At 50.1% G+C, this 26480-nt stretch overlaps 1 protein-coding gene across 2 annotated transcripts in view; it reads left to right on the top strand.

Moving 5' to 3' along the window:
• The first annotated feature begins 9601 nt into the window (after window positions 1-9601).
• Window positions 9602-26480, top strand: part of IGDCC4 (immunoglobulin superfamily DCC subclass member 4) — a 37411-nt gene continuing 20532 nt past the window's right edge. For both annotated transcript variants that reach the window (XM_054565276.1, XM_054565277.1), the window contains exons 1-4: window positions 9602-9770; window positions 18700-19050; window positions 19786-19927; window positions 25927-26063. In XM_054565276.1, coding sequence (XP_054421251.1) covers window positions 9704-9770; window positions 18700-19050; window positions 19786-19927; window positions 25927-26063 — 697 coding nt within the window. In that variant the 5' untranslated portion in view covers window positions 9602-9703. The remainder of the gene's footprint in view (window positions 9771-18699; window positions 19051-19785; window positions 19928-25926; window positions 26064-26480) is intronic.

Here is a 26480-nt window from a genome sequence, read left to right on the forward strand (position 1 = left end):
TTTTCTATGATTGGTGACACATGTTCTGCAACTTCAAAGAAGGGGTGACCCCTCAAAAAATCAGTGACCCTTCCCATCAGATGGGGACACTGAGGCCCAGAGAAGACTGAAAAGCCATACAAACTGTTAAGTGGCAGAAGTGCTACCAAAAGTCAGGCTAATTTCTTTGAGGTAGATAAAGTGACTTCCCCAAAGGCACAGAGCTAGTCGATAGCTGAGACACTTGAATGTAGTCTCTAGGACACCTACTGAATGTCCTAAAATCTGAGATATTACTGTTTGTAAGATCCTGATATCAGAAATATAAAAACATGAATAAGAATGTTATCTTAGAATCAAAGAAATACGGTATTTGCCTGAAATCTGAGTTCCTTCGGGGACTGAGCGCATGCTGAGAAAGCATGTACTGGGCTGGGTCTTGGATATGACTCTCCCTGAACTCGCCCAGAGTGGAAAGGGGAGCATGGGAAAGACTAGAGAATTTGGAATCTGATAGACGGGTTCAAGTCCAGCAGTTGTAATTTTGATCAAGCCCTTTGCTTCTCTAACTTTGGTGTTCTAATGGCTTCCTTCAGCGTGCAATGAGGCCAAAGTGCCAAGCACAGGCTTGACATGGGTTGGGGGCTTGGAAGTGATTTATGAAGTTCAAGTTGGCACTCCTGCCTTTGGACTGGCCCCACTTCCTCCGAGCAGGGTAAGACTGCCAGTGGGAAAGTTCTGCTCTCCGGGACCTGAGCTGTCAGGCCCAAGCCCTGCTGAGAAGATGGATGCTGGGTGGAAAGACCAACATGACTCAGCCCCCAGATCTTGGGAGAATAGCAGGTTCTGGGACATGAGCAAGAAGGGTGGGTACAGAAGCCTCTGTCCCATGGAGGTGATTGGACTCTGTCTTGGCCTCAAATACTTCCCACCTACCTGACCAAGGGCCGATCTTCCAGTATTCACATTATTAGGATAAAGGTGTTATTAACTGTAAGGCCCTTGTTAGGGATAACATTTTACTTTTGAGCACATGACACATTTTCCTCTGAATACCAACTGCTAACATTTGTATGGTGAGTGTCCCACCACCTACAGAATATTCCCTTATGACAGCATCATGTTCGATTTGATCTTCACAATAAGCTAGGAGACATCAGTTAAGTAGCATTATTATTATTTTTCCCATGTTCCCCCATCTCAGAAAGAAATTAGAGCTCAGAGACATTGTATGTCCTCCCCAAGGTCACAGTGCAGAAGTGGAATGCTAATCCTGGCTTTGCTCATCCATTAGCAGCAACATGAATTGAGCAGCTGCCATGGGCTTGGCTCATGCTGAGGGACCCAGGGATCTGAGGATGCTCAGGGAAGTCAGACACATTCTCTGCTCTCAAAGGAGTCTCAGTGCAGAAGTGGAGATGGACATGCAAACAAGAGGGTCAGGGCAAAGAGAGATATGCTGAGTGCTATGTGAGCCCCCAGGAGGCAGAGCAGGACAGCAGTAAGAAAGGAGTGTGGACTTTGACCCAAAGAGCCTGCTGTCCTGAATCACTTCCTACTGTGTGACCTTGGGCAAGTTATTTAACCTCTGTGTGCTTCAGCTCTCTTCTGTAACCTAGAGCTAATGATGGTAATGCTTCGAGGAGTTGCTGTGAGCTTTGATATGAGAAAATGCTTACAGGGCTCCTAGTATCTGACACACAACGCTCAACAAAAAATGAGCTATTATTTTCTCTGGCAGTGGGAAAGGGGATGGTCAGAGAAGGCGGCACAAAGGAGGTGTCCTTTGAATTGGGTGTTAAGGAGTGAGTTTCCCCAGGTGGAAGGAAGTCATTCCAGGCAGAGGGAATACTTTACAAACAGAAACAAAGGAACAGGGCTGGCAGGGGGCGGGGGGGGGGGGGGGGGAGCTGGCACCCTGGGAGGCAGGATCATGAGTGGGGGTTGGGGGCAATAGCAGGAAAAGACGGGAGTGCTGGGGATGGAACGTGAAGGGCCTTGAATTATGGGAGCCAAGGCATCTGCCCTGCCCCCCCTTCTGCTTGCTTCACCTCAACTACCTTAGTTTGCCTGAGAGATCAGAGGAGAGGGTGGGCCATGGAATAGACATACTTCAATGGGGAAACTGAAGAGGAAGAAGGCTATTGGGCAGGACAGGCCTAAGGGGAAGATGCTGGCCCCCAGCAGGAGAGGGTGCAGCTTCCAAAGAGGGGTGGACAGCGTGACGTGCATCACCCGCCTTTCAGTTCTGGGGAAGACAGTGCACCCATCCGGACCGGTGTGTCCAGGGGCAGGCAGAGCATCCAGAGACCTGGGGAGAGAACGGGTCACACAGCCCATCGTGCTAGATGTCTGCCCAGCGGCCCTGGTTCCCGGCAGGCGCTGGGTGTTGGGAGCAGCAAGGCAGTGGCGGGAACGGGGCACATGGAACAGTGTCTGCCTAGAGAGCAGATGAGGAAGGACAGTTCGGGGCAGGAGGGCGTCCCTGTGAACAACACAGAGACCTGCATCTCTATTTTTTTTAGTTTTAATTATCATGGTTACATAGGCAGAGAGCTTAAGGAGTCAAGTTTTAAAACAAATCTCTAACACATGCGTGATGTTATCCTGTGACTTTTTTTTCACTTTTTATGCATTATCTAGTGGCATCCCACTAGGAAAGATGCACATTTGGCTGTTTTTCCTCCCATTTCCACCAAACACGCACACATCCCATCTCCCTCATCTTTTGAACATAGTTCTATTGTAATTTCACTTAGACCAATATTTAGTGTTTACATCATTATGACTATGTAAACATATCCAGAGATGAGTCATGTAATAAACTGAATCATTTTTATTCATGCAGAACTTTTTCTTACCTGGCTAATAATTATCTTTTTTTCAGTGTATGTATTTAATACTAATTCAATCCTAAACTTGTCAGCCTATTGATTTTTTTTTCTGTTTTGTTTAATTGCTACTATTCCCAGTGTTTTTCTGTAATACATTTTAATTGCCAATATACAACATTTCAGCTATTTAATGAGTGAAGTTGGTTTTGATTGGGTAGTCTGAGCACATAGCCACCATTTGGAGTGTTAATTCTTTAGGGAAATGTGTTTTGGTTTCCAGGCAATTGATTTTTTAAAAAGATTTTATTTACTTTTTAAAGAGAGGAGAAGGGGAAAGAGGGGGAGAGAAATATTGTCAGTTGCCTCTCGCACACCCCAAACTGGGGCCTGGCCTGCAACCCAGGCATGTGCCCTGACCAGTGAACCGGCGACCTTTTGATTTGGAGGCTGGCACTCAACCTGAGCCACACCAGCCAGGGCCAGGCAATTGATTTTTAAGTGTATTGTAAGCATGACCACCTGTTTGATGCCAGTTACTGCCCTCCAGGAGCTTCCAGTGTTATCTGAGATACAAGACTGAAACAAATAAATTACGTAAATGAAGAAACTGCTGTATGAGGCAGAAATAATCCAGTGCCTACTGAGTGGTACCGACGAATGGGTGAGGACTGGATGATCACCTTGAAGGAGCAGGGATTTGAATTGAGTATTAAGGGATTATATATGTTCTTTTTATGGTGGTAAAATATATGTAACACAATATTTGTTATTTTAGCCATTTTTAAGAGTACAGTTCAGTGGCATCAAGTATACTCATACTGTTGTGCAACCATCACCACTATTTCCAGAACTTCTTCATCATCCCAAACCGAAGATGGTATTTTTTCTGTTACATTTGCTATTTCTGATTACAAAAATAATATGTGTTCACTGTAGATAATTTGGAAAAAACATAGAAAAACAAAGAAGAAAATAAAAATGTCCCATAGTTCCACAAATTGGCTAGCAGTTTGGGGATGTAAAAGGAGTGGAGAGGCATCCTGGGGGAGAGGCGACCCATATTGCTGGCCAGAGAGTCTGAGCCAAGGCACAGTGTGAGAGAGAGTTTGGAAGGTGAAAGTTGAAGATATTAAAATATACCTATTTTGTGTACTCTCCTTAAAGGAGGATGAATGGGGGAGCTGTGGGTGATTCTAATAGTGACCCCAGTACAGGAAAGGCTCTGGCGATTGCCCTGGCTGGATGGCTCAGTTGGTTGGAGAGTCGTCCCATACACCAAAAGTTTTCAGGTTCGATTCCTGGTCAGGGTACATATGGGAAGCAACCAATAGATCTCTCTCTCTCTCTCTCTCTCTCTCTCTCTCTCACACACACACACTTCCTCTTGCTCTAAAATCAATAAACATAAAAAAAAAAAGATTCCAGCAGTTGCTTTGGTTATCTAGTACAAACCACCCCAAACATAGTGGTGTAAAATGACAACCACCATTCATTATTCTTACTGTCCTACTCACCGCTGGGGATAACTGGGCTCAGGATCTCTGTGTGGTCACAACCAGACACTGGCTGGGCTGGACACTAGGACGACGACATTCACACATTTGGCTCCTGGGCTGGAACAACAGCATTTCATTCTCCATGTGATCTCCTCACACGGTCTCTAGCATGGCAGCTGCAAGGTGGCCAGACTTCATACACGGCAGCTCAGGACTCCAAAGGCACATGTCCTCTAGAGAAAGCCAGGTGGGAGGTGTGTCTTCTTTCATGACAACCCTAAGAAGCCACTCAGTATCACCTTCACTACCTTCTGTCCTTTAGAAATGAGTCACTAAAGCCAGACTGTATTCAAAGGACAGGGAAGCAGACTCTACTTGTGGAAGGGAGAATTGTCAAAGAGATTGTGTACATATTTTTAAACTCCCACCATGGTGGATTCCGTCATCTATTCTAGAATGATATGAGTGCCACGGACCCCCAGTGCTGGTCCTACGGAACAAGTGCATAACTGCTTGCCTTAGTGTCACAGAGCCTATAAAGATCACAGAGATTACTCAGGCAAGTGCCTCTCAACATTTTTTGATGCCCAAACCCCTGTCACAGTAATACACTCTCTTGAGAACTCCTTTAGTGATCGAAAACTTTCATCATTTTTGCATGGCATATAATAAAGAGAAACTTAAAAAAACATTCGTCAGGGGTTTCAGGACATGCTGTGCAGTGTGCTAGACGCCAGGAAAACAAGAGGCAGGCAGGTGCACACAGTCCCTGCTACAAGGAGCTTGCTGTCTAGCAGGAGAACCAGACAATTTAATGAAGAATATTACAATAAGTGTATTAGATGTTCTGATAGAAGAAGTATCAGCTCACAGAATAATCTCTCGGCTCAGATCAAAACGGTATTTCTGGTCCTTTGAATAGCTTCCCTGGGATGCCATGGAGGCACCTCATACCATGTTAAAAAGGCAGATTATCTTCCCTCTGCTCCATCTCTCTCTCCCCCATGTTCTCTGTGTTTAATCCTGTCCCATCCAACGGGTCAAACCAATGAAAACTATAGTCCCCCAGACTTTTCCTAGTCTCTCAACCCCTACATTGAGCTGTCCCCAAGATGTTGCTTCTGTCTTAAAACTGTCTCAAAGAAAAAAAATATATAACAATACATTGTTAATGGAAGGGAACTTAAACATATTGAATAAAATTGGTGAGTTAGAAAATCGTCTTCCCCATTTAAGAAATGATGTGTGCTGATTTTAAATTAATTGCAAAAAAAAAACCCCAAAGCCCAATATGATTTGTCAACAAACAAAACTATATATCTAATTTGGGGACCAAATATACATTGAAATTTAACTACAGGGTCAAAAATACACAGAAATTGCTTTCATGATATGATTCAATTTTGTGCTACAATTTAAAAAAATCTTAAAAAAATTTTTAGTTTTATTCTGAAATGTGAAATAAAAGAGTATATCTATTTGGTAAGTGCTTCTCTACAAATAACATTTAGATACAATAGGTCTGCCTTTCTGGTAAACAAAAACCCAAAATAGATTGAATTATCACTAGATTTTATTTTTTTAAAAATTGGCTTTTCACCCTGGCTAGTGGGGTTCAGTTGGTTGGGTGTCATCCCGCAATCCAAAAGGTCATTGGTTTGATTCCTGGTCAGGGCATACATACGCCTGGGTTGCGGGTTTCGGGCAATTAGGAGAGGTAACTCATTGATGTTTCTCTCCCTCTCTTTCTCCCTCCCTTTCTCTATCTCTCTAAAAAAAATAATAAAAAAAATAAAAGGCTTTTGACATATTCATGACTAATGACTTGATTAGAAGACTATAACATTCTTTTCCATCAATTTGAGGCAAATTTGCAAAATTATCATTTTCTCCTCAGCATCAGATTTTTGTAGTTTAGTGCTCCTTTATACTTCCTGTCATATATTCCTCATGGTCCAACAAGGCTATAAATTAAACAATATATACATAACTAAGATGGAAAATAATTTAAGCTCTTTAATGGTAAAAACCCATGACAGTGGCTAATGATGTTCATCTGAGCATGTTCATGGGCCCTTCACAGCCCTCTACCCATGAACACCCTACACACATTTGGAGGCACTCCATGGTACCATTTGAAGGGGGGAAATAAGGGAGTATGTTATGGATTGATTTAAAAAGAGAGAAATTAAGACAACTGCCATATCTACTTTTAATGGTGTGAACTCTTTGGAATTCCTGGTTAGAAATGTGCATCATACGTACCCCAGACCCCTTTTCTTTCTCACTGACCAAGCTGAGGCCTGAGAAGAGGACAGAAGTTGTCCAAAGTCACAAAGCAAATCAGTAACAGAGGCAGGACAAGAGCCACGCCTTTTATTCCTTATACCTGATTTAGCGGGCCTGAACCTGCCACATTTCACATCTGCTCCACACCCGCGTGCCGAGATACGAAGACAGAAATGAGTTGGATTTTTGTGTGTGCCTTGTAGAATCAGCGACACTGTATGGTGATATGTTGTTCCATCCTTCCTTCCTTCATTGAATTGTGAGCCAAATCATCAACTGCTTTTTAGGCAACATACAAGGCCTTCCCCATCTGGTCCCAGCTTCCCCATTTGGCTTCCTCTCCCACCTCTGCCCTCCTTCCTGCCCAGTTCACACGTACATTTTGCTTACACTGGGTTCAGGTGTTTGTTTTCTCCAGAGCTTTCCCTGCTTCCCCCCAAGTCTGGCCAGCGTGCCTCTCCCTGCTCTGCCCCATCACAGCCTGTATCATACTGTATTATAGCTGCTTTTCTACTTGTCTGTTTCCCTCACAAGACCAAGGGTCATGCAGGCAAAAACCATGTTCACCACTCTGTTCCCAGTGCCCAGAGCAGGCCTGACCCGCAGCAGGTGACCCATGAATATCTGCGCAGTTAATTATTGGCTCTGCCATTTCCGGAATACTTTCTGTGCTCTCACACCACCGGGCCTCCGCCAAGGGTGTTTCTTCCCTGCCACCCCTTTGGTTCTAACCTCCTTAAACTGCCAAGTCCCAGGACAACCATCTACAACAGCCAACAGTTCTGTGACAGCTTCTTCCTCAACACCCCCACCACACCTTCCTTCTCTTGTTCCCATCCTCCCAGCTCCCCCATGCCACATAGGACACTACTGTGCCTGTGGGTAGTGACATATCTTTTATCCTGGCTATTGGCACCTATCCAGTGCCAGATACTGGTCTAGATGCCTAGAATTCAGCAGTGAACTAACAGACAGAAATTCCAGTCTTCATGAAGCCCTCATTCTGGTTGAGGGGGTTGACAGATTATAAATAAAATAAGTAAAATGTAGAGCATGTTAGAAAGAAGCGGGACAGAGTGGGGGAAGTTGTGAAGATGGCGGCGGTGGGGAGGACAGACTTTCAGGCTTGCACTGGCTGGGCAAAGGTCTAGAGGCAGGAGGGAGGGGGCTGCTCATGATCAGGTTACAACCATGAGGCTAGTGTGGCTGGAGAGGTGGTAAGCAAAGGGGATGGTGTAGGAGGTAAGACCAGAAAGGCAAAACAGCCCCCCAGATCAGACCTTCTATTATGATAAGGACTTTGGCTTTTGCTCTGAGTTAGGAGGCTCTGGCAGATTTTGAGCCGAGAAGTGACACAATCTCATTCACATTTTAACAGAATCACTTCTGATGCTGAATTGAGAAAAGAATGAAGGGGGATAGGGGCAGAAACAAGGAGACCGGTGAAGAGGCGACTGCAAAAATCCAGGCGAGAGGTACTTGGGCCAAAGTGGTAGTGGGAAGACAGAGCGTGAAGGATGCGGAAATGGAGTCCAGCATGACTCCAGCGTTTTCCACTTGAGCAACAGGAAGGACAGGGCTGCTGGGAATTGAAATGGGGTAACCTGGAGGAGCAGGTTTGATAAGGAAGGTCAGAGCTCAATTTTGGACATGTTAAGTTTGAGATGCCTATTAGACAGCCATTGATTATGTTGAGCGGTAGCTGGGTAAGTCTGGGGTTTGGGGGAGATGGTTCAGCCTGGAGCTATAAATGCAGGTACCTTCAGTATAAAGATGTCACGTAAAGACTTGATGACCAGGTATCACCAAGAGAAGCAAGTGGGAGTGATCGGCTAAGTCAAATGCTGCTGATGGGCCTGGCAATGAATGAATAAATTCCTGGTCCCATTAGATCTGCACAGTACAGGTCACTATTAAGGGTTAGCCAGCAACAGATGGGTAAGGCATCTATCTACTGGGTACAGAGACAGCATGGCTCTAAGTCATGGGAACACTGGAAACATGGGGAATAAAGAGCCACAGCATCTTGGTCTTGGAAGGTACCTCAAATAGGTCATTTAATCTGTACTCCTCTCCCCACTGTAGCCTGATGATTGAATCCCTGGCTTTAGAGCAAGAAATATTTATGGGATACTGAGGCAACCAGTCTGACTAGGATAGAGAAGGCACAGTTGAGGAATGAGTAGGAAATAACCTTCTGGAGTCAGAAAGCCTGAGTTCTGGTCCTGCATCTGCTGCTCCCTGGCCTCATGTCCATAGGCAAGTCTTGACCTCCTCCAGCCTCAGTTTCCCTATGTGTAAAGTGAAAACCACCAAACTTTCTTTGTCCCTTTCAAGACTGCAGATACGTCTGAGTGTGACAGGGCTCAGTGTTGAGTCAATGTCCTACCTGGGTTGGTTATCGCAAGAGCAGGGGAAAGAGGCCAAGAGAAGCCTCCAGCCTGGGAAGGCAATGGAAATGGGGGTCAGGTGGGAACTGTCATATCTTCAGTGGTTCTGTTGGTGCAGTGCATGGAAAAGCTAACCCAGATTCACGACAGACCTGGGCTGGAATGGACTGGGATCCGAGGGCAAGATGAGCCATCGGGACAGAGACCGGGGCCTTGAACCTGCCTCCATTTAGCCTGGAACGGAGATGGGGAAGGCCCTGAGGCAGCGCCAGGGAAAGGAAACGAAGACAGCAAGGTAGAGAGACCCATGGACCCAGAAACAGAGAGACTTAAGAGACAAATCCAGGAACAAGCGGCCCAACAGGGACCCAAGACAACCCAGAGACGGCCAGGCACTGTGGCGCAGACCCCAGGAGGGCAGAGCTCAGCGCGCTGCAGGGTCACGGTGCCCGAGCCCCGGCTCCCGCACTCGCTAGACGCACCCCCGCCCTCGGCTGCTCGCCCAAGATGGCGATGGAGGGGCGGGCGAGGCGGCCGCAGCCCCGGCCCCCGCGCCGGCCCCCGCTCGGGCCCGGGCCCCCGAGGCCGCGCCCCCGCCCGCGGCGCCGCGCCTCCCCGGGCCACTGACGCCCCGCGCGCCCTCCCCCGGCGGCGGCAGCCGAGGCGCGGGGCGGCGGCGGCGGCTGCGGCGGCGGCAGCGGCCCGGGCCGGCCCCATGGCGCAGGGGGACGCTGGCCACGGCGGGCTAATCGCGCTGACCTTCTGCCTGCTGGCCGCGCGTGGTAAGGGCGGGCACCGCGCCCATGGCCGGAGCGGCTGCGGTGTGTCGGTGCGCCCGCACCAGGGGCTGCGCGGGGCTGTGGGACTGGTGTGCATCCCGGGTCCGGAGCAAGTACGGGGTCTGTGGTGTGTGGGCTACGCAACCCGGTCCCTGGGATACCTGCGCTTAAGGGTTTGCGATCAGAGACCGGGGACGTTTGCGGCTCTTACTTGTCCGCAGGGGGTGTGTGTCCTTGGTTTTCGGAGTCCGGAGAGAGCGAGCGAGCGAGTGACTGAGTGTGTGTGTGTGTGTGTGTGTGTGTGTGCGCGCGCGCGCGCGCGCGTGCTTGCAGAGGTGGGGAGGGGGCTTTTGCGGGCATACGTGTCTGCAGTGCGTGCCAGTCTCCGCGTGGCATCGCGGGGCTGTGGCTGCGGTGTTGGTGACTTGCGCGGGGTGGGCTCTGCCTTGACCGCGCGTGTATCGGCGTTGAGTGTGTGTGTGTGTGTGTGTGAAAGCAGAGGGTTGTGGGGGTGAGTGTCTGCGCCTCCATTTGTGTCGAGACCGTGTGTAATTGTGTTTATGGGGCTGAGCTAATATTTGGCCTTGGCTTTTGGGGAGTGCCCTTGCCGGGGGTGGGGGCACGACAGAGCAGGAGATTTCTGGTTGACTAGGGTTAGTGGTAGTAAAACACTCAACTTTGCCCAGTGGGTGTGGTCTCTGGGGCTGGCGTATGTGTGGGGGGAGTGTTGCTCCCCCAAACCCCTGGCCTGCAGGGGCAGGAAACCAGTTGCTTTTGTGGACATATCCAACCCTTGCTGTGGGGATGGGACGCGTGTCATTCCTGCCTCCCCTCCCCCGCCAGAAGCAGATCTGGGAAGCGTGGACGAGGTCAGCAAGGCCTTCTCCAACCCGCCCCCCACCTCAATTCAGGGTCGGGGCAGGAGTCAGAGTTGCCCACGCTGGAAAAAGGGCTGGGAATGGGGTGACGGAGTCCTGAGTCTCTATGCCTTGGCCTCCTGCTTGCGCTTCCAGCCCTGTCGCTTTCTGCCCCATATGCGTTTGGGGACGGCCCAAGGGGAAGGTAGGTAGAAGGACTGGGGAGGGGGAAGGGCTGCCCGCTTTGTTAGCCCAGTTCTTGCCTTCCCTGTCGAGGGGAGAGCTGAGGATACGTCCGGGGCGAGTCGGGGAGGGACTTGGAGGTGGGGGTGGGGAGGGGGATTTCTCTCCAGCTGCTGCGGCTTTCCAGAGAGATTCAGCCAGGCCACGTGGGAGAGAGCAGGGATGGCGGAGGGGGAAGGAACCTTCGCCTGGCGGGCCTTAGGCCCATCTCCAGGAAACCCAAACAACGGGTGGAAAAGTGCGGGGAAACTGCTGGGACCCCTTCTCCCGCTACAAAGACACGCCCCTTTCTAGGCTGACTGCCCACCTGGCAGGAGGCTGCCTGGGGGCAGGGTCCCAAGACTGGCCCAGGGGAGTGGGGCGCTCAGGGTTGTCAGGTGAAAAGGGCAAGGGCACACCCTCTGAAACTCGGGAGATTATGGAATAGTTGTGCCCGCTGTCCTTGGTTTTCCGAGAGCTCCAAACACGGGCTCAGTGTCACCCAACAAGCGGGACCGGGGCTGGGAAGTGCACTCGGGCATTAAGAACACAGGTTGGGGCCGCTAGCAAGGGGCTCTGTTTGCCTCGGAGACCTGGCCTCTCTGCTCCGGAGTGCACAAGGCAGTGGCAGGGACAGATCTGGGGCTTCCTTGACAGCAGTGTGTGTGGCTAAAGCAACTACTCTACCAGCCTTTAGTCCCAAACCTGTGCAAAGTTCAGCAGGCCTGGGACACTCCTATAGAGTTCTGACTAGCCACAGTGATCGGGACCAAGGTCTCTCATTCACTCATTCATTCATTCAAAAATATTTACTGGACACTCTTTTTTTTCCCCCCGCGGCTAGAATGCACCCGGTGCCTAGAACATAGTAAATAAGGAGGCAGACCTACCTGATCCCTGGTGCAAAGCTTCCACTCCAGAGGGGCAGAGTAGGGGAGGTGACTGACAGGTACTCTGGAAAGGTCAGAAAAGGTTGCCTTCAGGAAGCAGTGAATAATGGAGCCCAATGCAGAGCCTGAGTTAGCTCTGCAGGAGAGTGATGATGGGGAAAGGTTTCCAGAGACAACAGCATGTGCGAGTGCTCAGAGGTGACTTAGTTTAGGCCATTGAATGAAGCTAAATCTAGTTGGAGTTTAGAGCACAAAGGGTGAGAGTGGGGCAGCTGGGCGAAGGATGGGACGGCCGTGGAGTGTGAAGGGAGCATGGGGTTTGGCCTTGGAAGCCCCACCAGGGTTTCTGAGACCCCAGCCGCTCTTGGTGGGTTTTCAGATGAGCTTTGCATCAGCTTACTCCAGCCAGTGTGGAGAATCGATTGGGCCAGGGCTGAGGCAGGAAGCTCCAGCTTCTTGGGAGGCTGTCGCGGTAATCCCGAAGAGGATGGGGGCACCCAGCGCAGTGGCGTCTGGGGTGGCCAGAGTAGCTGGATCCTAGAGATATTTAGGAAGTAGAATCAATAGGACTTGGAACAAATTGAGTTTGTAGGGGGTGAGGGAAAGGGAAGTAAAAAATAACAGACACTTCGGCAACCTCATCATGGCAGAATCAAGGGCTGGTGTTGGGGTCAGGATTTCCCTGAGTCAGGGACTGGGACCTGGGGAGACATTTTTTAGGAATGGAGTTGGTGCTGGAATGCTTAGAGTGCTGTTTTCTTGATATGCAAAAAGTGGGGCTCTCCCTTTCACCCAATCTAAATTTGGGGGGCGGAGAAGGCAGAAGTCAGTAATAGAAGGCCTCTAAGAACATGAAAACTGCTTTCTTCTCACCCAGAAACTGCCACCCTCCCACCCCTTTCTCAGTCTGGAGGCTCAGAGGCTGACCTGTCAGCTGAAGTGTTGGGGTGGCCTTCTCTGACCCCCTCTTAGAGTTTGACCCCCAGGTGAAATGTGCTTTCTCTAAATAGTAAATCTTACCCGGAAGTTATCTCAGCCTTCATTGATCCCGTATGTACTTTCATGTCCCTGTTAATCACCCATAATGTATAAATTAGCATTTCCTTTTTTTTATCCTCAAGATACCTCTTTCAAGTTAAGTGATCTCACAATTAAGAGCATCATCGAATGTCAGCACTAAAAGGAACTTAGAAATAATTTTAGCATGAACTCATTTTACAGATAAGAAAACTGAACGACTTCCCAAAGTTACATGGACAGTGACTGAGCTGGGGCTGGAACCAGTCTCCTGGCTCTCGGAGGGAGCAGCCAGACTTTCCTGGGGTTTGGTACATACGTACCCCGGTTCAATCTCTTGGCACCCCCTCCCCCTCACATGAGAAGTGATCAGCTTTGGGCTTGGCCCCCCTCAGTCGGTGGGTCTGGGCTCTGGAATCCGCCCTCCTCCGCCCATCCCCTCCTGCACTGTCTCCTGTTCAGCCTCCACTGTTTCTGAGGTACAGCAACCAGATTTGACACAGAATTCCAGATGCAGAACAGATGTCATGGCCAGGCCTGCCTGGGGGCTCCCAGCTCCCTGGGGTGGGGGAGAGAAGAGTAAAAGCAGCTTTAATTGGGAAGGACCCCAGCCCCAGCCTCGTCAGAGGGGGGTGATGGGAGCTGTAGGGGAAGGAAAACCAGAAAGGATGTTCTGGGCCTGACATGCAGAGAAATGGAACCCTTGTCCCTGGTCCAGCTCAGCTGCCAGCTAACACTGCCTTACTGCTGAGGCTGTGCCATCCTTTGATTATGAGGGTTGTGCGGTCATTGGGGCCAGGGAAGCAAGGGGTCAGTAAGCGCTCCCTCAGGTGCAAGGTGGTGCAGAGACAAACCTTCTGGATGGTTCGATAAGGGAGTCATTACTTTGTCATGGAGTTTGGAGGACAGAGCTCTGGCAAATGAGAGGAGCCTACAGGGAGAAAAAAATGGGCCCAAGAGGAAGACATTTTTAATCACACAAATCATATAGCAGAAGGGGTGAGGTAGTGAGCTCCCTCGTCCTGGCAATGTTTAAGTACAGAGTTTTTCAGTGTGAGTTTGCTGTTCTGTCTCTGTGCTTTTTTAAGCATTTTGTTAGGTGTCTACTAGGTGCCACATAGTATGTTAGATAGTTTCATATGTTACTCACATCACCTCCAGCCCTGAAGGGAGTTCTGTAATTTTTACAGATAAGGAGATCGACGCTTGGAAAACTATGAGGGGCTCGGGGCCGTATCTTTTTGAGTGTGTTCCCTATGTGCACTTATGTGTTCAAGGAATATTTACTAAACACCTACTATGTGTCAGGTATTGTTTTAGATACCGGGGATTTAGAAAGCTGACTAAGACATAATCTTGAGCTTGTGGCCTAGTTGGGGAAAAAGGCAAACCAGAAATCTAGGTGATGACTGCAGCAATCAAGGTACCCAGGGTCCTTTGGGGCAGAAAAAGGAAAGCTGTCTAAATCAGGCCCTGGATGCCTAGCTGTTGTAGGGAGAGGGAGCAGCATGCGCAACGCAAGGCAACGTGCTCCCAGAGAACTGGAAGTGGTTTGGTCTGGTGGGGACAGAAGGTCTCGGAACAGGAGGTAGGCAGCTGAGTGTGGCTTTGCTGTCACGCTGGCTGAAGGGGGTGCTCTGGCTTTCCTTGTGTCCCAGGCAACCATCCCAAGCTCTCCTTCCAGCTGTTAGTGGGAGAGGCTTAGTGTGTGGTTAAGGAGGTAGCCAAGGTGGGGGGCAGGGAGGGAGGTGTTTGGAAAAAACTGACTTGTGTCTCCTGGGAAAGTGTGGTGATGGTGTCATGGAGAATTGCCCTAAATCCAAAACAAGTTGTAAATCTCTCAGGCCCTGAAATTCAGAAGTGACAAGGCATTGATATTTGTGGCAAGATCTTGGCTTCATTAGGGAGGCATCTCCGCTTTATTCCCTGCCCCCCACCTACGTCCTTCCTGAGGCTTTCCTGACAAATGGAACCCTGGCGTGAGCCAGGCTTGTACTGATCCTGCAAAACAGCACCGAGCTGACCCAGGGCTCAGCAGCTCATCTCCTTTCTGTCCTGGTTCTAACTGGTCTCATAAAAATCTAACTCTTCCGGTAAATGGGTATGATAATTTGTCAGGAAAGGAGACTGAGAGATGGCCAAGCATCGAAGCTCTGTGTCTCCAGCAGGGTCTCGTGCAGGAGACAGAGGAGGACTGTGGGAGAGGGAGGCCCCCTCGAGGCAGAGAGCTGGCAGGCAGCAAGCGTCCACTGTGTCTGCCGCAGCCCTGAGAGAGACAGCTGAGAAATGCTTCTGGGACGGGCTGTGGGGGTCAGCCATGGCAGTGGTCTGGGGGTGGCAGGAAACGGGTGGCCACAAAGCCACTGGACAAACAAGGCCTACTCCCCAGAGCATGGGTTTTATGAAAAGATTTGGTGGTGTAGGAACCACGTTTGTATTAAAACAAACATTTCTGTGTGATGGAGCAGAATGCAGAATGTTCCAAAGCTTGAAAATAAAACCACTTCTGGCAGTTAGCAAGCCTTTTGAGTGCGCTGCTCTCTGCCGCTGGGAGAAATTTGGGTGGAAAGGAGAAATGTGGAGATTCTTCATTTTTAAAACTGCGGAAATTCAGGCGGAAAGGAGGAAAGTAGTGGACCCAAGGTCATACAACCAATCATGGACTCAGGACTCTGACTCTAGGTCGAGGCCTGTTCTACCAAGTCCCATTGTCCATCTGGGCAGGAGGAAGGGTGGATTTCCAAGTGGCTGCGTGATGTCAGACTCAGAAAAAAACTTCACTGGGGAAGACGGGGCAGCGTCACGGAGGGCTGGTGCCCGAGCTGGGCCCCAAGGATGAGTGTCCTGACCACGGAAGCTAGGTGGGGCACTGAGGCAGAGAAAAACCTCTTGTTCAGCAGCAACTGCGTTGCAGAGAGCTGAGACTCACCTTCTGGGCCTCAGTTTCCCCAACTATAAAGTAAGGGATCCCAAGCTTCCCAACATGGGCTGGCTCGGGCTCCAGGCACAGCCCTGCGCTTTCCTGTGTTCTCTCTGTGTGTACATCCCTGTTGGTTTCCCTGTTCCGCCTTATTGGGTGCTGCTGGGCTCCTCAGAGGTGGGGAAGCCAGACATCTGCTGATCCATGAATATTCAGGAAGGGAATCGGAGCCTCCTCTGGGCTCCCCAGCCAGCCTCCCGGCCCCTCTGGCCGCCAGCCTGCCTGCCAGAGCCCAGGCTGCTGACATACCCAGCAGCTGCTCGGGCCCCAACTGTTCACATTGTTTGTTCAACGCGGCAGGGGATTTTCCAAGCCCCGGACATGCTTTGGGGGGTGGGGAGGCTGCCGGAGGGCTCAGGGATTCGTGTCATGTGGGGCTTTTCTCCCCTGAAACTCAAACTGCCTGATCAGTGGCTGGGACCGGGCAATTGGAAGCCTCTGGGCTGAGAGCCCGGACTTGCCTGCATTTGAATCCTAGAATCTAGGGCCTCAGAGATAGTAAGGGCTGGATGTGAAGAACAGTGATTAGCATTTATGCAGCCCCTTCAGTGCCTTTAAATAGTGAGCTCCCGTTCCTTTATTGGTGCTTGCTGGGCTCTGAGCTGGAGCCCTGGATGACCTCATCCTGTTCAGTCTTCCCAAGCCTGGTGAGATCATCTTCACTTTACAGCTGTGGAAACTGAGGCCCAGAGAGGTTAAGTGGCTTGTCACGCAGCTGGTAGGTGGAAGAACAAGATCGAAACCTTGATCTTCTATACCGAGGTCAAATGTTCTTTTTACCACAACAAATGGCTTGCAATGATGCGAATGCCAATTTGGTTTCTCTGATTAGAATGGATTAGAGTGGAAACTGGGTGAGGGCAAGGGCTGCCTTCTCCTCCCTGCACCCACTGGTAATGCTGAGCCTAGCGGTGCAGCTGGAGGCGCCAGTAGAGCCTTTCTGATAGATTAACAAAGGCAGAGGCCTGGTTCAGGCCCTGTCTGTCTGTCTTGTCCTTCACGCTGCAGCATGAGAGCCCTGGCTTCTGCCCTGGCCTCCTTATCTTAGCCAGTCAGGGCTTCCCCCTCAGCCTTGTTCTTCTTTGAGGGTGGTAAGGAGCCTGGGGACAGATGGGGGTTCTGAGTGTGGGTGGGTATGTGTGTCCAGGTTTTGGCAAGTGTGGGTGCATGTGTTCGGGTGTGGAAGGTTTTATTTACAATTTGCGTATGTCTAGATGATGCTCTGTGTTTCTTCAGCCATAGGTATGTCTAGTTCATTAATAATCCTAGAATCGTAGACTCTCAGACATTCCCTGCTACGTGTGAGTAGCCTAAGGCGAGAAGGAGAAGCGCCTGCCCAAGGCCACGCAGCTAGACTGACAGCGCCGAGTCGAGAACTGAGGGTCCCTGATTCCCTGACCCCTGCTCTTTCTCTTTGCCTCACGTGGCTCTGTGGGCACACACCTGCCTTGCAACGAGCATGGGCCATGGTCCCTGGTTCACTCTCAGATACCCCATTCTGCCTGGAAGGAAGGAGTCAGGCCAAAGCATAGGAAACTTTTATAGGACAAGGGGGCAGCAGGTCAACCTTCTGGGAGACACAAGCAGGAGAGCCAATCATTTCTCTACGAATAATGGTTCTTGGGCGCTGCTGAAATGTTGGTTAAAATAATAAATATTGGTGCCCTGGCTGGTGTGGCACAGTGGACTGAGCGCTGGCTTGCCAACTGTAAGTTTGCCCATTCGATTCCCAGTCAGGGCACATGCCTGGGTTGTGGGCCAGATCCCCAGTTGAGGGCTTGTGAGAGGCAAACGATTGACGTGTCTCTCACACATTGGTATTTCTCTCCCTCCCTTCCCTGCTCTCTAAAAGTAAATAAACAAAATCTTTAAATATATAAGTAAAAATATTGGCCTTTGCGTGTTTTAGTTTTGACCATGGGATGGCATTTACCCCTCCACTGTTCCCCTCCTCTTCCCTTTGTGCCAAGAGCAGGGCTGGAGCTGCAGGCTCTGGGGGTCCCTGGAGAGAAAAGGTCCCTCCCCGGCTGTGTCCGGAGACGGGCTTGGCTCGGGCTCGCTGCGTGGTCTCGGGGAAATCAGCCGCAGGAAGGAGTGCCTCGCTCCTCCGGCCACTGGGGCAGGAGTGGTCCAGATGGGCTGTAAGGCTCCAGGGGAGGGAGGGACATTGCTGAGCTCCGATTCCGTGCCACGTCAGGCACTGTGCTGGACTCCTTTCCACACCTCCTCTCACCCAGCGCTCATGACAGCCCCGCCAGGAAGCCATTGCTGTGTCTTCTTAATGGAGATACAATTCACACACCACAAAACTCACCATTCAAAGTGTACAGATCAGTGGTTTAGTATATTCACAAGGCTGTGCAGCCATCACCACTATCTAATTCCAGAAGATTTTCATCATCCCACAGAGAAACCTCACGTCCCTTAACTGTCACCCCTCATTCTTCCTTCTCCCCAGCCCCTGGCAACCATTGATCTACTTTCTGTCTCTCTGATTTGCCTATTCTGGACATTTCATAGAAATGAGATCATATAACATGTGGCATTTTGTGACTGGCTTCTTTTACTTAGCATATAGTTTTTAAGGTTCATCCACGTGATAGCATGTACCACGTGATAGCATGTACTTTATTCCTTTTCATGGCTGAGTCATGTATTTATCCGTTCATCAGGTGATGGGCGTTTGGGTCGTTTCCACTTATTGTCTGTTACGAATAATGTTGTTAAGACCTGAGCATTTCGGTGGGTGAGGGTGCTGAGCAACTGGGGAAGGCGGGCGTGGAGAAGTGCAGCAGTTTGCGCACGGTCACAGTTAGCGAGGGACAGGGCCAAGATCCAGGCTCAGGTCTTTCCCTGAGACCTCTTTCTCCACAACTTGAGCTGCCCAGGGGTGGGCGACTCAGGCGCCGGGGGCTGTGGGAGGTGGGAGGACACACACTGACGGCCTTGGTACCCTCTCTGCGCAGGGGAGTCGCCGTTACCCCAGGAGACAACCGTGGAGCTGAGCTGTGGAGCGGGGCCCGTGAGAGTGATTCTGGGCCCAGCGCAGGTGGCGGTGCTGGACTGTAGTCTGGGGACCGCTGCTGCCGGACCCCCCACCAGCGTCACATGGAGCAAAGACGGAGATGCCCTGCTGGAGCACAGCCACCTGCGCCTGCTACCCAATGGCTCCCTGTGGCTGTCGCAGCCGCTAGCACCCAATGGCAGTGAGGAGGCGGCCCCTGGGGCCTCAGATGTCATCGAGGGCAGCTATTCCTGCCTGGCCCGTGGGCCCCTTGGAGTAGTGGCCAGCCAGCCTGCGGTTGTCAAGCTTGCCAGTAAGTGCTTGTATCTGGGGTCTGAGCTAAGACCCAGGAAGCCTGTGGCGTGAGATGTGGGATCCTGATTAGTTACCTGCACAAAGCCCTGCCTCTTGAGCCCAGACGCCCTTTCCCTGCCCCCTGTCCTGCTCAGTGAGTCCCTCCCTGGTATGTCTGCCTCACTGGTCATTAGTCCCATTTCCCCGCCCATCTGTTTCTTCTCCTTTTCTTTCCCATGGAGTTCAAGAGTCTAAAGCTGTGCTCTCCTCCAGGAAGCCTACCAGAGAGGCTTGTAAGAGTGTCAGGGGCACAAAGGTGCCTCCCCAGGGAGCTCCCCACCCTACAGCAGGTGGGACGTGTGAAGTCGAGAGTCCAGCCCACCTTTTGGGAGGGCTGTCAGGAGGCACAGATCACCAGGAAATAATTTTCAGGCCAGAAGAAATGTGTATCTTACTCCAATCTGACCATCATGCTGATGTTAAGCCTGGCGACTTCAGAATTCACAGCATCTGATCAGAAATGGCCACTTCTTTTCCTCTGGGGGGCCTCTCTCCAACTGTGTCTCTGGTGCTCTGGGTTTGCTCTGCTTGTGTTTCTAAAACCCCATGTTTCTGTGTGTGTTGTGTATGTACGTGTGTGTGTGTGTTTCACTGTCTGCTCGTGGTGGCCTCCCTTCCCCTGCTCCTCTCCTGTCCCTGCCTGTGTGTCACTGTCCTCATTGTCCTTTCTGTGTGTCACTGTCCTCATCCTCAGCACTCGCAGGCTTCTCTCTACACCCGGAGTCTCAGACAGTGGAGGAGAATGGGACAGCTCGATTTGAGTGCCACATTGAAGGGCTGCCAGCACCCATCATTACTTGGGAGAAGGACCAGGTGGCAGTGCCTAAGGAGCCTCGGTGAGTGCACTGTAGGGGCGTGGAGAGTGGGTTCCCGTGGGCGGGCCGGGGAGGGCTCAGGGATTCTTAGAGTCTGGGTGGCTCCGTTTGCTCACACTGACTTAGGAGCCATTCATTGCCTGACTCTCAGCTCACGTCTGGTCCCAAAGAGAAGTCGGGCAAGAAGTCTTTTCTCCCTGGGAGGAAAGCCACCTCCAACGCTTTGGTTCTTGGGTAGGGAGTAGTCATAGAGTCCTTGAGAGCATCTCTAGTCCCACCACTTGCTTTATGGAGGAGACTGAGAGCCAGAGAGGAGCTGTGGCTTATCCAAGGCCACACCATGAGTCATTGGCAGAATGTTTGTCATCCGTTCAAGGCCCCAGAGCCGCTGGAAAGGTATCCCCTTTCCAAGGTTCTTCTGGAGTTTCTACCTCTCTTCCTCTCTCAACTCCATCTTGTAGGGTGCAGCCTCTGATAGATAAATGGGTTGTGGAGGTCCTTCCTGTTTCAGCCTCTTCTCTCCCCATAAAGTCAACGGGCCCTGGAGCCACGCCAAGGGAGACGAAGCAGAGTCTAGACCTTCTCGTGGCCTCCTGGTAGCATGACCAGAAAGCAATTGGCTCATTCGCATCTATGGTCTCTGAGTTGATTTCATGGCTTGGGGGTCACTTCCTGCTTTCTTTCATCTTTGGAAATGTGGCTCTGCAAGTCTTTCCAGGCCACTTTACAGTCCTCTCCCTGAATCTCTCCAGCTGTAGTGACCACGTGACTCTGTCCTGGTGGAGGCAGGGTTCCTGAGGCTCAGAAGCACTGGTTTTCAGATCTCCCTGCCCTGGGACTAACCTCTCCTGAGTGTGCTGGGTTGTCCCAGCTCCCCTAACTTTTGCCCCTATCTAGGTAGGGGTGGAAGCGTAGGAGGAACTTTTAGGTAGAGAAGCCATAGGACAGGTCTCTGTAACAGTTGCGAAGGAGGAAGAAGGGTGAGAGGTCAAGATATAAGCGACCCTGTTGACTTTGGTGATCAGTTAGCCTCATTGGGCCTCAGCAAGTCACTTCTCACTCAGCTTCATTCTCCCCATCTATAAAATTAAAGGAGAAAATAAAAATAAAAGGGTTGGATTAGATCATGGTTTCCCAAAGTATGTTCTTTGTAAAAATTAGTCCGTAAAGAGGCTTTTTGAAAAAAAAAACAAAAACAAACGATTCTATAGTTGAGGTCAGGAAACTGCCTATAAATCTCTCTCTGGGGGTTGACAAGGCACTGAGAAGTCCTGTCCTGAAAACCTGTTCAATTTGTTTAATCAAAGACTGTCTAGACTCATCTCCCCAGATGCCCTCTTGCAGCATTCCGTGAATGAGCATTCTAGGGAGTGGACCATGGGAATACTGACATTTTAAGGTCTATGCCTTCCAAATGTGGGGCTTCCCACTGCTGTTTGGCGGGTGCTTCCTGGGAGTGGCCAGGCAAGACCCAAGTGAGAGCCTACTGCTGGCAGCCCCCAGAGAGAATGGAGGAGAGCAGAAAAATCTCCCCGCGCTCAAAGTCACAACAGGTACCACTTAATGAGAGCTGTGGTTTCTCACTTAATCATTCCCATCATCCTTCAAGGTAGGCATTCTTATTTTTCATATTGTCCTCTTTTAGTGTGTATTCCTAGAAGATGCATCTTTCAAATTCATATAAATAAAAAAGAACAAGAATCCCTCATCGTCCTATCACCCATAGAAAGCCACTGTTAGTTTTGATGTCAGTCCTCTGGACTTTTCCCCTATACTCGGGTTTATAAAAATTCTCTTTAAAAATTTAGATTGTACATACTGTTTGTTTGTTTTTTTTGTTCAGTCGCCTTTTTTTCCAAAACAGAAATGGGATTATATTTCAACTTCTACTTTTTTCCACTTAACACATAATAAACATCCTTCCGGGTCTGTACATATGCCAAGGCAGATATTATTATCCAGATCATTAAGTGAGGGAACTAAGGATCAGAGACAGAAATACCTTGGCCCAGGTCACACAGCTGGTACTCAGAACGTTGGATGCCATGGCTCTGGCATGGATGATACACAAGCCCCTTGTGACTTAGTGGTTGAGGGGGAACAGCTACAGCGTCCGAGGACGTTCCTGCTGCAGGTGGGCTTAGAGATGGGGTGGTCCAACTGCGGCACAGAGCAGGGAAGTTATTTCCCCAAAGTTTTCCAGCAAACAGTGGGATTCAGACCTCGCCTCCCCACATCCAGTTCAGGCATCATTCCATGAAGCCACAGGCCTCTCCCAGGAGCCTGGAGCTGCCAGTTCCTGAGCTCTGGGAGTGTTTGCCCCCAAGTCCTCTGAAAAGTGATCCTCATCTATAAATAAGCCGGGCTCACATGTCCCAGCACATTGTGTGGGGGGAATAAAGAAATGTTTAAAACAGCAACTTGATTATGCCCAAGGTATGTATTTTTACACATGCCCAGATATAGTACATGTACAAATATGCTATTCATAAACTCGGTCCAGTGGTTTGAAGGAGACCATATGCCTCGGTATAGGGTGTGCACACGTGCAGTTAATAAACACATTCTGTCAGGGTATGTGTGTATATTTTTGAAACTGCTGGTGAAGACTAGACCCTAAGGCAATTCCATGGTACTTATACTAATTTCTAATGATAGGGGATAATTTTTCTTCCATGGGAATTAGTCATCAATGAGAGCAATGTTTTCCAAAGTCTAGGCATTCATAAACCCCTTTTATAATTTTGGCTATCCCTAAACCATTTATACAATCACCGACTTAATACATTTCTTTAAATCAACTCTCTCTTGTGTAACTTAACACATGCTGAAAGGAACGTTATCTCACTGCAATAAAATGGAAAACCAGCAACACTTACCATAAATAGAAGGTGGCCATAAAAATAAATACATAACTCCTGGAATAAAAAAATGTGTGTCTAGGTCCATTTGAAACTCCTTTGTTATCGCCGTTCACTCACACTTTAAAAACACGGCGCGAATGGACTTAACAACCGTGGCCTCCCGAGGCCAGTCTTTGGCCCTGCCCATCTCCCAGTGTCCATCCAGCCTGTCAATATTGTGTGACCCTCAGCTAGTGTCCTTTTTCCCCGGGGGGGTCTCCATAGGGCTTAGGGTGGGAGCTCTTTGGCCCTCAGGAAATTCAGAGCAGCTATGTCATTTCTTCTGTGTTCTTGAATCCCTGGGTCCAAGTGGCCTTTTGGGGAAGTGGGGCAGCAGGCTCCAGGTCAGGCTTGGAAAGAGAGTGAGTCCTTCCCTTTTGGATAGAGGTTTCTTTTCATTCTATAGGTAGCTGTTTTGTTCATTTGAAATTTGAATTAAATGCTTAAATGGTAAAATGCACTAATTTAAATGGGGAAAAATATCACCTATCGCCTGAACATAGACAACTATCATCATTTTGAGTGTTACTTCCAGTCTTTTTAAGTATGTGTACAGATTACACCATTGTAAAGATGTGTTTAGGGCTTGCGATACATGGGCAGCGTTTGTGTCTATTACCTAATGTGAGCTCATGAGGGCCAGGATGGTGAAGAAGGCGGGGCAGAAATTACTTAACCCATTTTTCAGGTGAGAACTATGTGATGTCACTTGCTAAAATCACATGTGCGGGAGCCAGCTCTCTCCACTATGCCACAGACCCGGAGTTACAAAACAAAGCGTGCAAGAGCACATGCTTTTTTCAGTTTAAATTTTTGAAAGTTTTATATTTCCAAACAAATAAATATTCACAGCAAAATTTTTTTAAAAACACAACAAGTCAGTCCCCAGGAATCCCACTTTCAGAGAAAACCTCTGTGAGTGATGGGAGCTTTCACCCCCTTGATTTTTTTATGTATATCCTAACATATCATTTGTGTTCCAGAAATAGAATCGCTTCATAAACACTGTCCTGTGACTGTTTTCCACACTAACCAATATATCTCTTGGACATCTATCCAAGGACAGAGATTCTAAAAACACATTTTAACCAAACAGAAAAGATTTTAGATGAACACTAGCAGCAGTTCTATTTTGCTCTGTTAGCTGTAGAAACAGCGCTTCGAGGAAAGGCCTTCTTTCCTTCCTGCCTTCCTTCCTTCCTTCCTTCCTTTCTCCCACATAACTAAGGAAATGTTACTTGTCAAAGGAGGTATTAGCTCTTGGGTACCTGGAGCACAATTTCCATGCAGAGACCAAGGAGCTCTGGGGTTCAGAAGCGTGGGCAGCTCCTGGCAGGAACCTGCAGGCAGAGTCTGCTAGCTCAACCGAGGGCAGACAGAGGGTCTCGAAGACAGAGTGTATCTGGTGGAAGAGATCTGGGTGGTGATGGGGGCCTTGTTTCCCAGACGAGTCCTACTTGTCCTTCCCCACTTAGCCTTTCCCATCAAATTTGTGGTGGCTGCAGGCTGAGTCATGGCCCAGGATTCTACCTCCAGCTACCCTTTGCCTCCTTGTCCCTTCTCTCCCCCGGCCTAGCATGGACGTGGGCGGCTACTGGAGCTGAGGGTAAGACGCTGGCGCGCAGGAGGGTTTGCCTTTGGGGTGAGGAAGGGAGTGATGCGGGCTTGTTTTTTCTCTAAGTCTCTGGGCTGCAGTAGGTTTCCAGACCTGTGGCCACAATTCTCTCCCAACACCCTTGAGCTAGTTCTAATCTCCTGTGTTTAGATTTTACTATACCCTGTTTCGCCACAAGCTAAAGGATTTCTTCACCGAGTGCACAGATGCCCTATTTCCTCTCTGACCTTGGTCCAACCCAACCCAGGGGTCAGCACTGTTTGCTCTGTTGAGAAATTAGAAATGAGCTGACCATTCAGGGATCATGACGGGAGGGTCCAGGAGGACCCACTCATTCCCTGCTTGGACCAGAAGCCACACCCGTGGATGCCGCCCTGCCCTGGACTGCTGTGTCCCTCCAGCAAGGTCTCGGCTTTCCTATCCTGAGCCACATTCCCCCTCCAACCAGGAGGGCAGAGAACACCACCCTCAGCCACCCTGCTCCTCCTCAGTACTGTGCATGGTGGTCGGGGCTTGCTGGAGACCTCCCTTCCATTGTCATTCTCAGCCATCTAAGGGCTGCCTAGACAGGCGGGTGGAAAGAACGTGGGATCTGGTACCCGAAGACCTGGATTCCATTTTTAGCTCTGCTCCACCTGTGAGACCCTAGGAAATTACCCTACTCTCTCCCAGCCTTCGTGTTGTCACCAGTACAGTGAAGGTTGTGATCCCCTCCATTTCTTGGGCTTGTCTTGAGGTCAGATGAGATGGTGTGAATAAAAGAGTCTTTACTAGGGGAGGAAGGAGGTATAAAAGGCTATATAGAAAAAAGTTAGTTCTCTCCCACTCTCAGCTCCCAGGATCCCAGGGCCCCTCCCTAGAGACAACTACCGTCACCAGGGACACTCAGTGCCAGCGTATACGTGTACATATCCCCTCGCACGCTGTTCCACACCGTACACCTTTCGGAGCTCTTCCTATGTCAGCGCACATGGAGCTGCCTCCTTCGTAACAGCTGCCTGGCGTTCCACTGTATGAATATACCCAAACTGATTTAGCTAGTCCCCACCCTGCAGATGGACACTGGATTGTTTCCAGCCTTGTGCTATTAAAGACAGTGCTGGAATGAACTATGTTAAACATACATTTTTGTGTTCATGCATGAAAATATCTGCAGGATAGGGTCCTCAAAGCGGCGCTGCTGAGGGCAGGAGCCTGTTTGAGTTTAACACATCACCAGTTTGCCCTTGGAAGAGGGTGTATTGAATGGCATGGCGACCGACAAGACAGGACTGCCTTCCCCCCATTCCTTCATCCAAGTAGGGTGTTATTAAGCCTCTTGACCTTTGCCCATCTGCTAGGTGAAAATGGTATAGTTCTAATTTGCATTTTTATAATTACAAATTGAACGTGAAAGTGAGACACTGTGGGTATTTCTGGTTGTAGAGGACTCCCGGCTTGGGCATGCCCCCTCCCTGCAGAGCTCCTGCCCACCTCACGGGTGCCCTCTTCCCCTTCCCAAGGCTCATCACTCTTCCCAACGGGGTTCTCCAGATCCTGGACGTTCAGGAGAGTGACGCAGGCTCCTACCGCTGCGTGGCCACCAACTCAGCCCACCAGCGCTTTAGCCAGGAGGCCCTCCTCAGCGTGGCCCGCAGAGGTAAGGGGGCTGGCTGTTGGGGGTAACCAGGGTGTTTCTGGGGTCAGCCGCCTCAGAGCCTGGAGGGGCCTCATGCGGTCCAAGCTGTGCCTTGAAATAGGTGGTGGGGGATCACTCCCACCAGGCAGGCGAGGTGATGAAGCCCAGAGAAGGCAGGGCCACCCAGCAAGTCAGGAGAAGACCTGGGCTGGGCTCCCCATGCAGGCCTCCCTTCCTGTGGAGACCGTGTGTTCCCTTGGGTTGGCTGGAGCATCCAGGGCTGGAGAGGGGTGGGCAGGTAAGGCATCTGGCGCCCTGGTCCCTGCCCCTCTGCGTGCCTGGGGGCTCTGGGCACTGGGATTTTCCTTTCCCCGCTTGCTGTGCCCCGAAAGTCTGGTTCCTTGCAGTCTGGTGTTTCTGTGTTCTCCATTTCTCCGA

Source organism: Pteronotus mesoamericanus, unplaced genomic scaffold (genome assembly GCF_021234165.1).
Source record: "Pteronotus mesoamericanus isolate MK-2021 breed Mesoamerican mustached bat unplaced genomic scaffold, CSHL_Meso_final contig_164, whole genome shotgun sequence".
Classification (NCBI taxonomy): domain Eukaryota; kingdom Metazoa; phylum Chordata; class Mammalia; order Chiroptera; family Mormoopidae; genus Pteronotus; species Pteronotus mesoamericanus.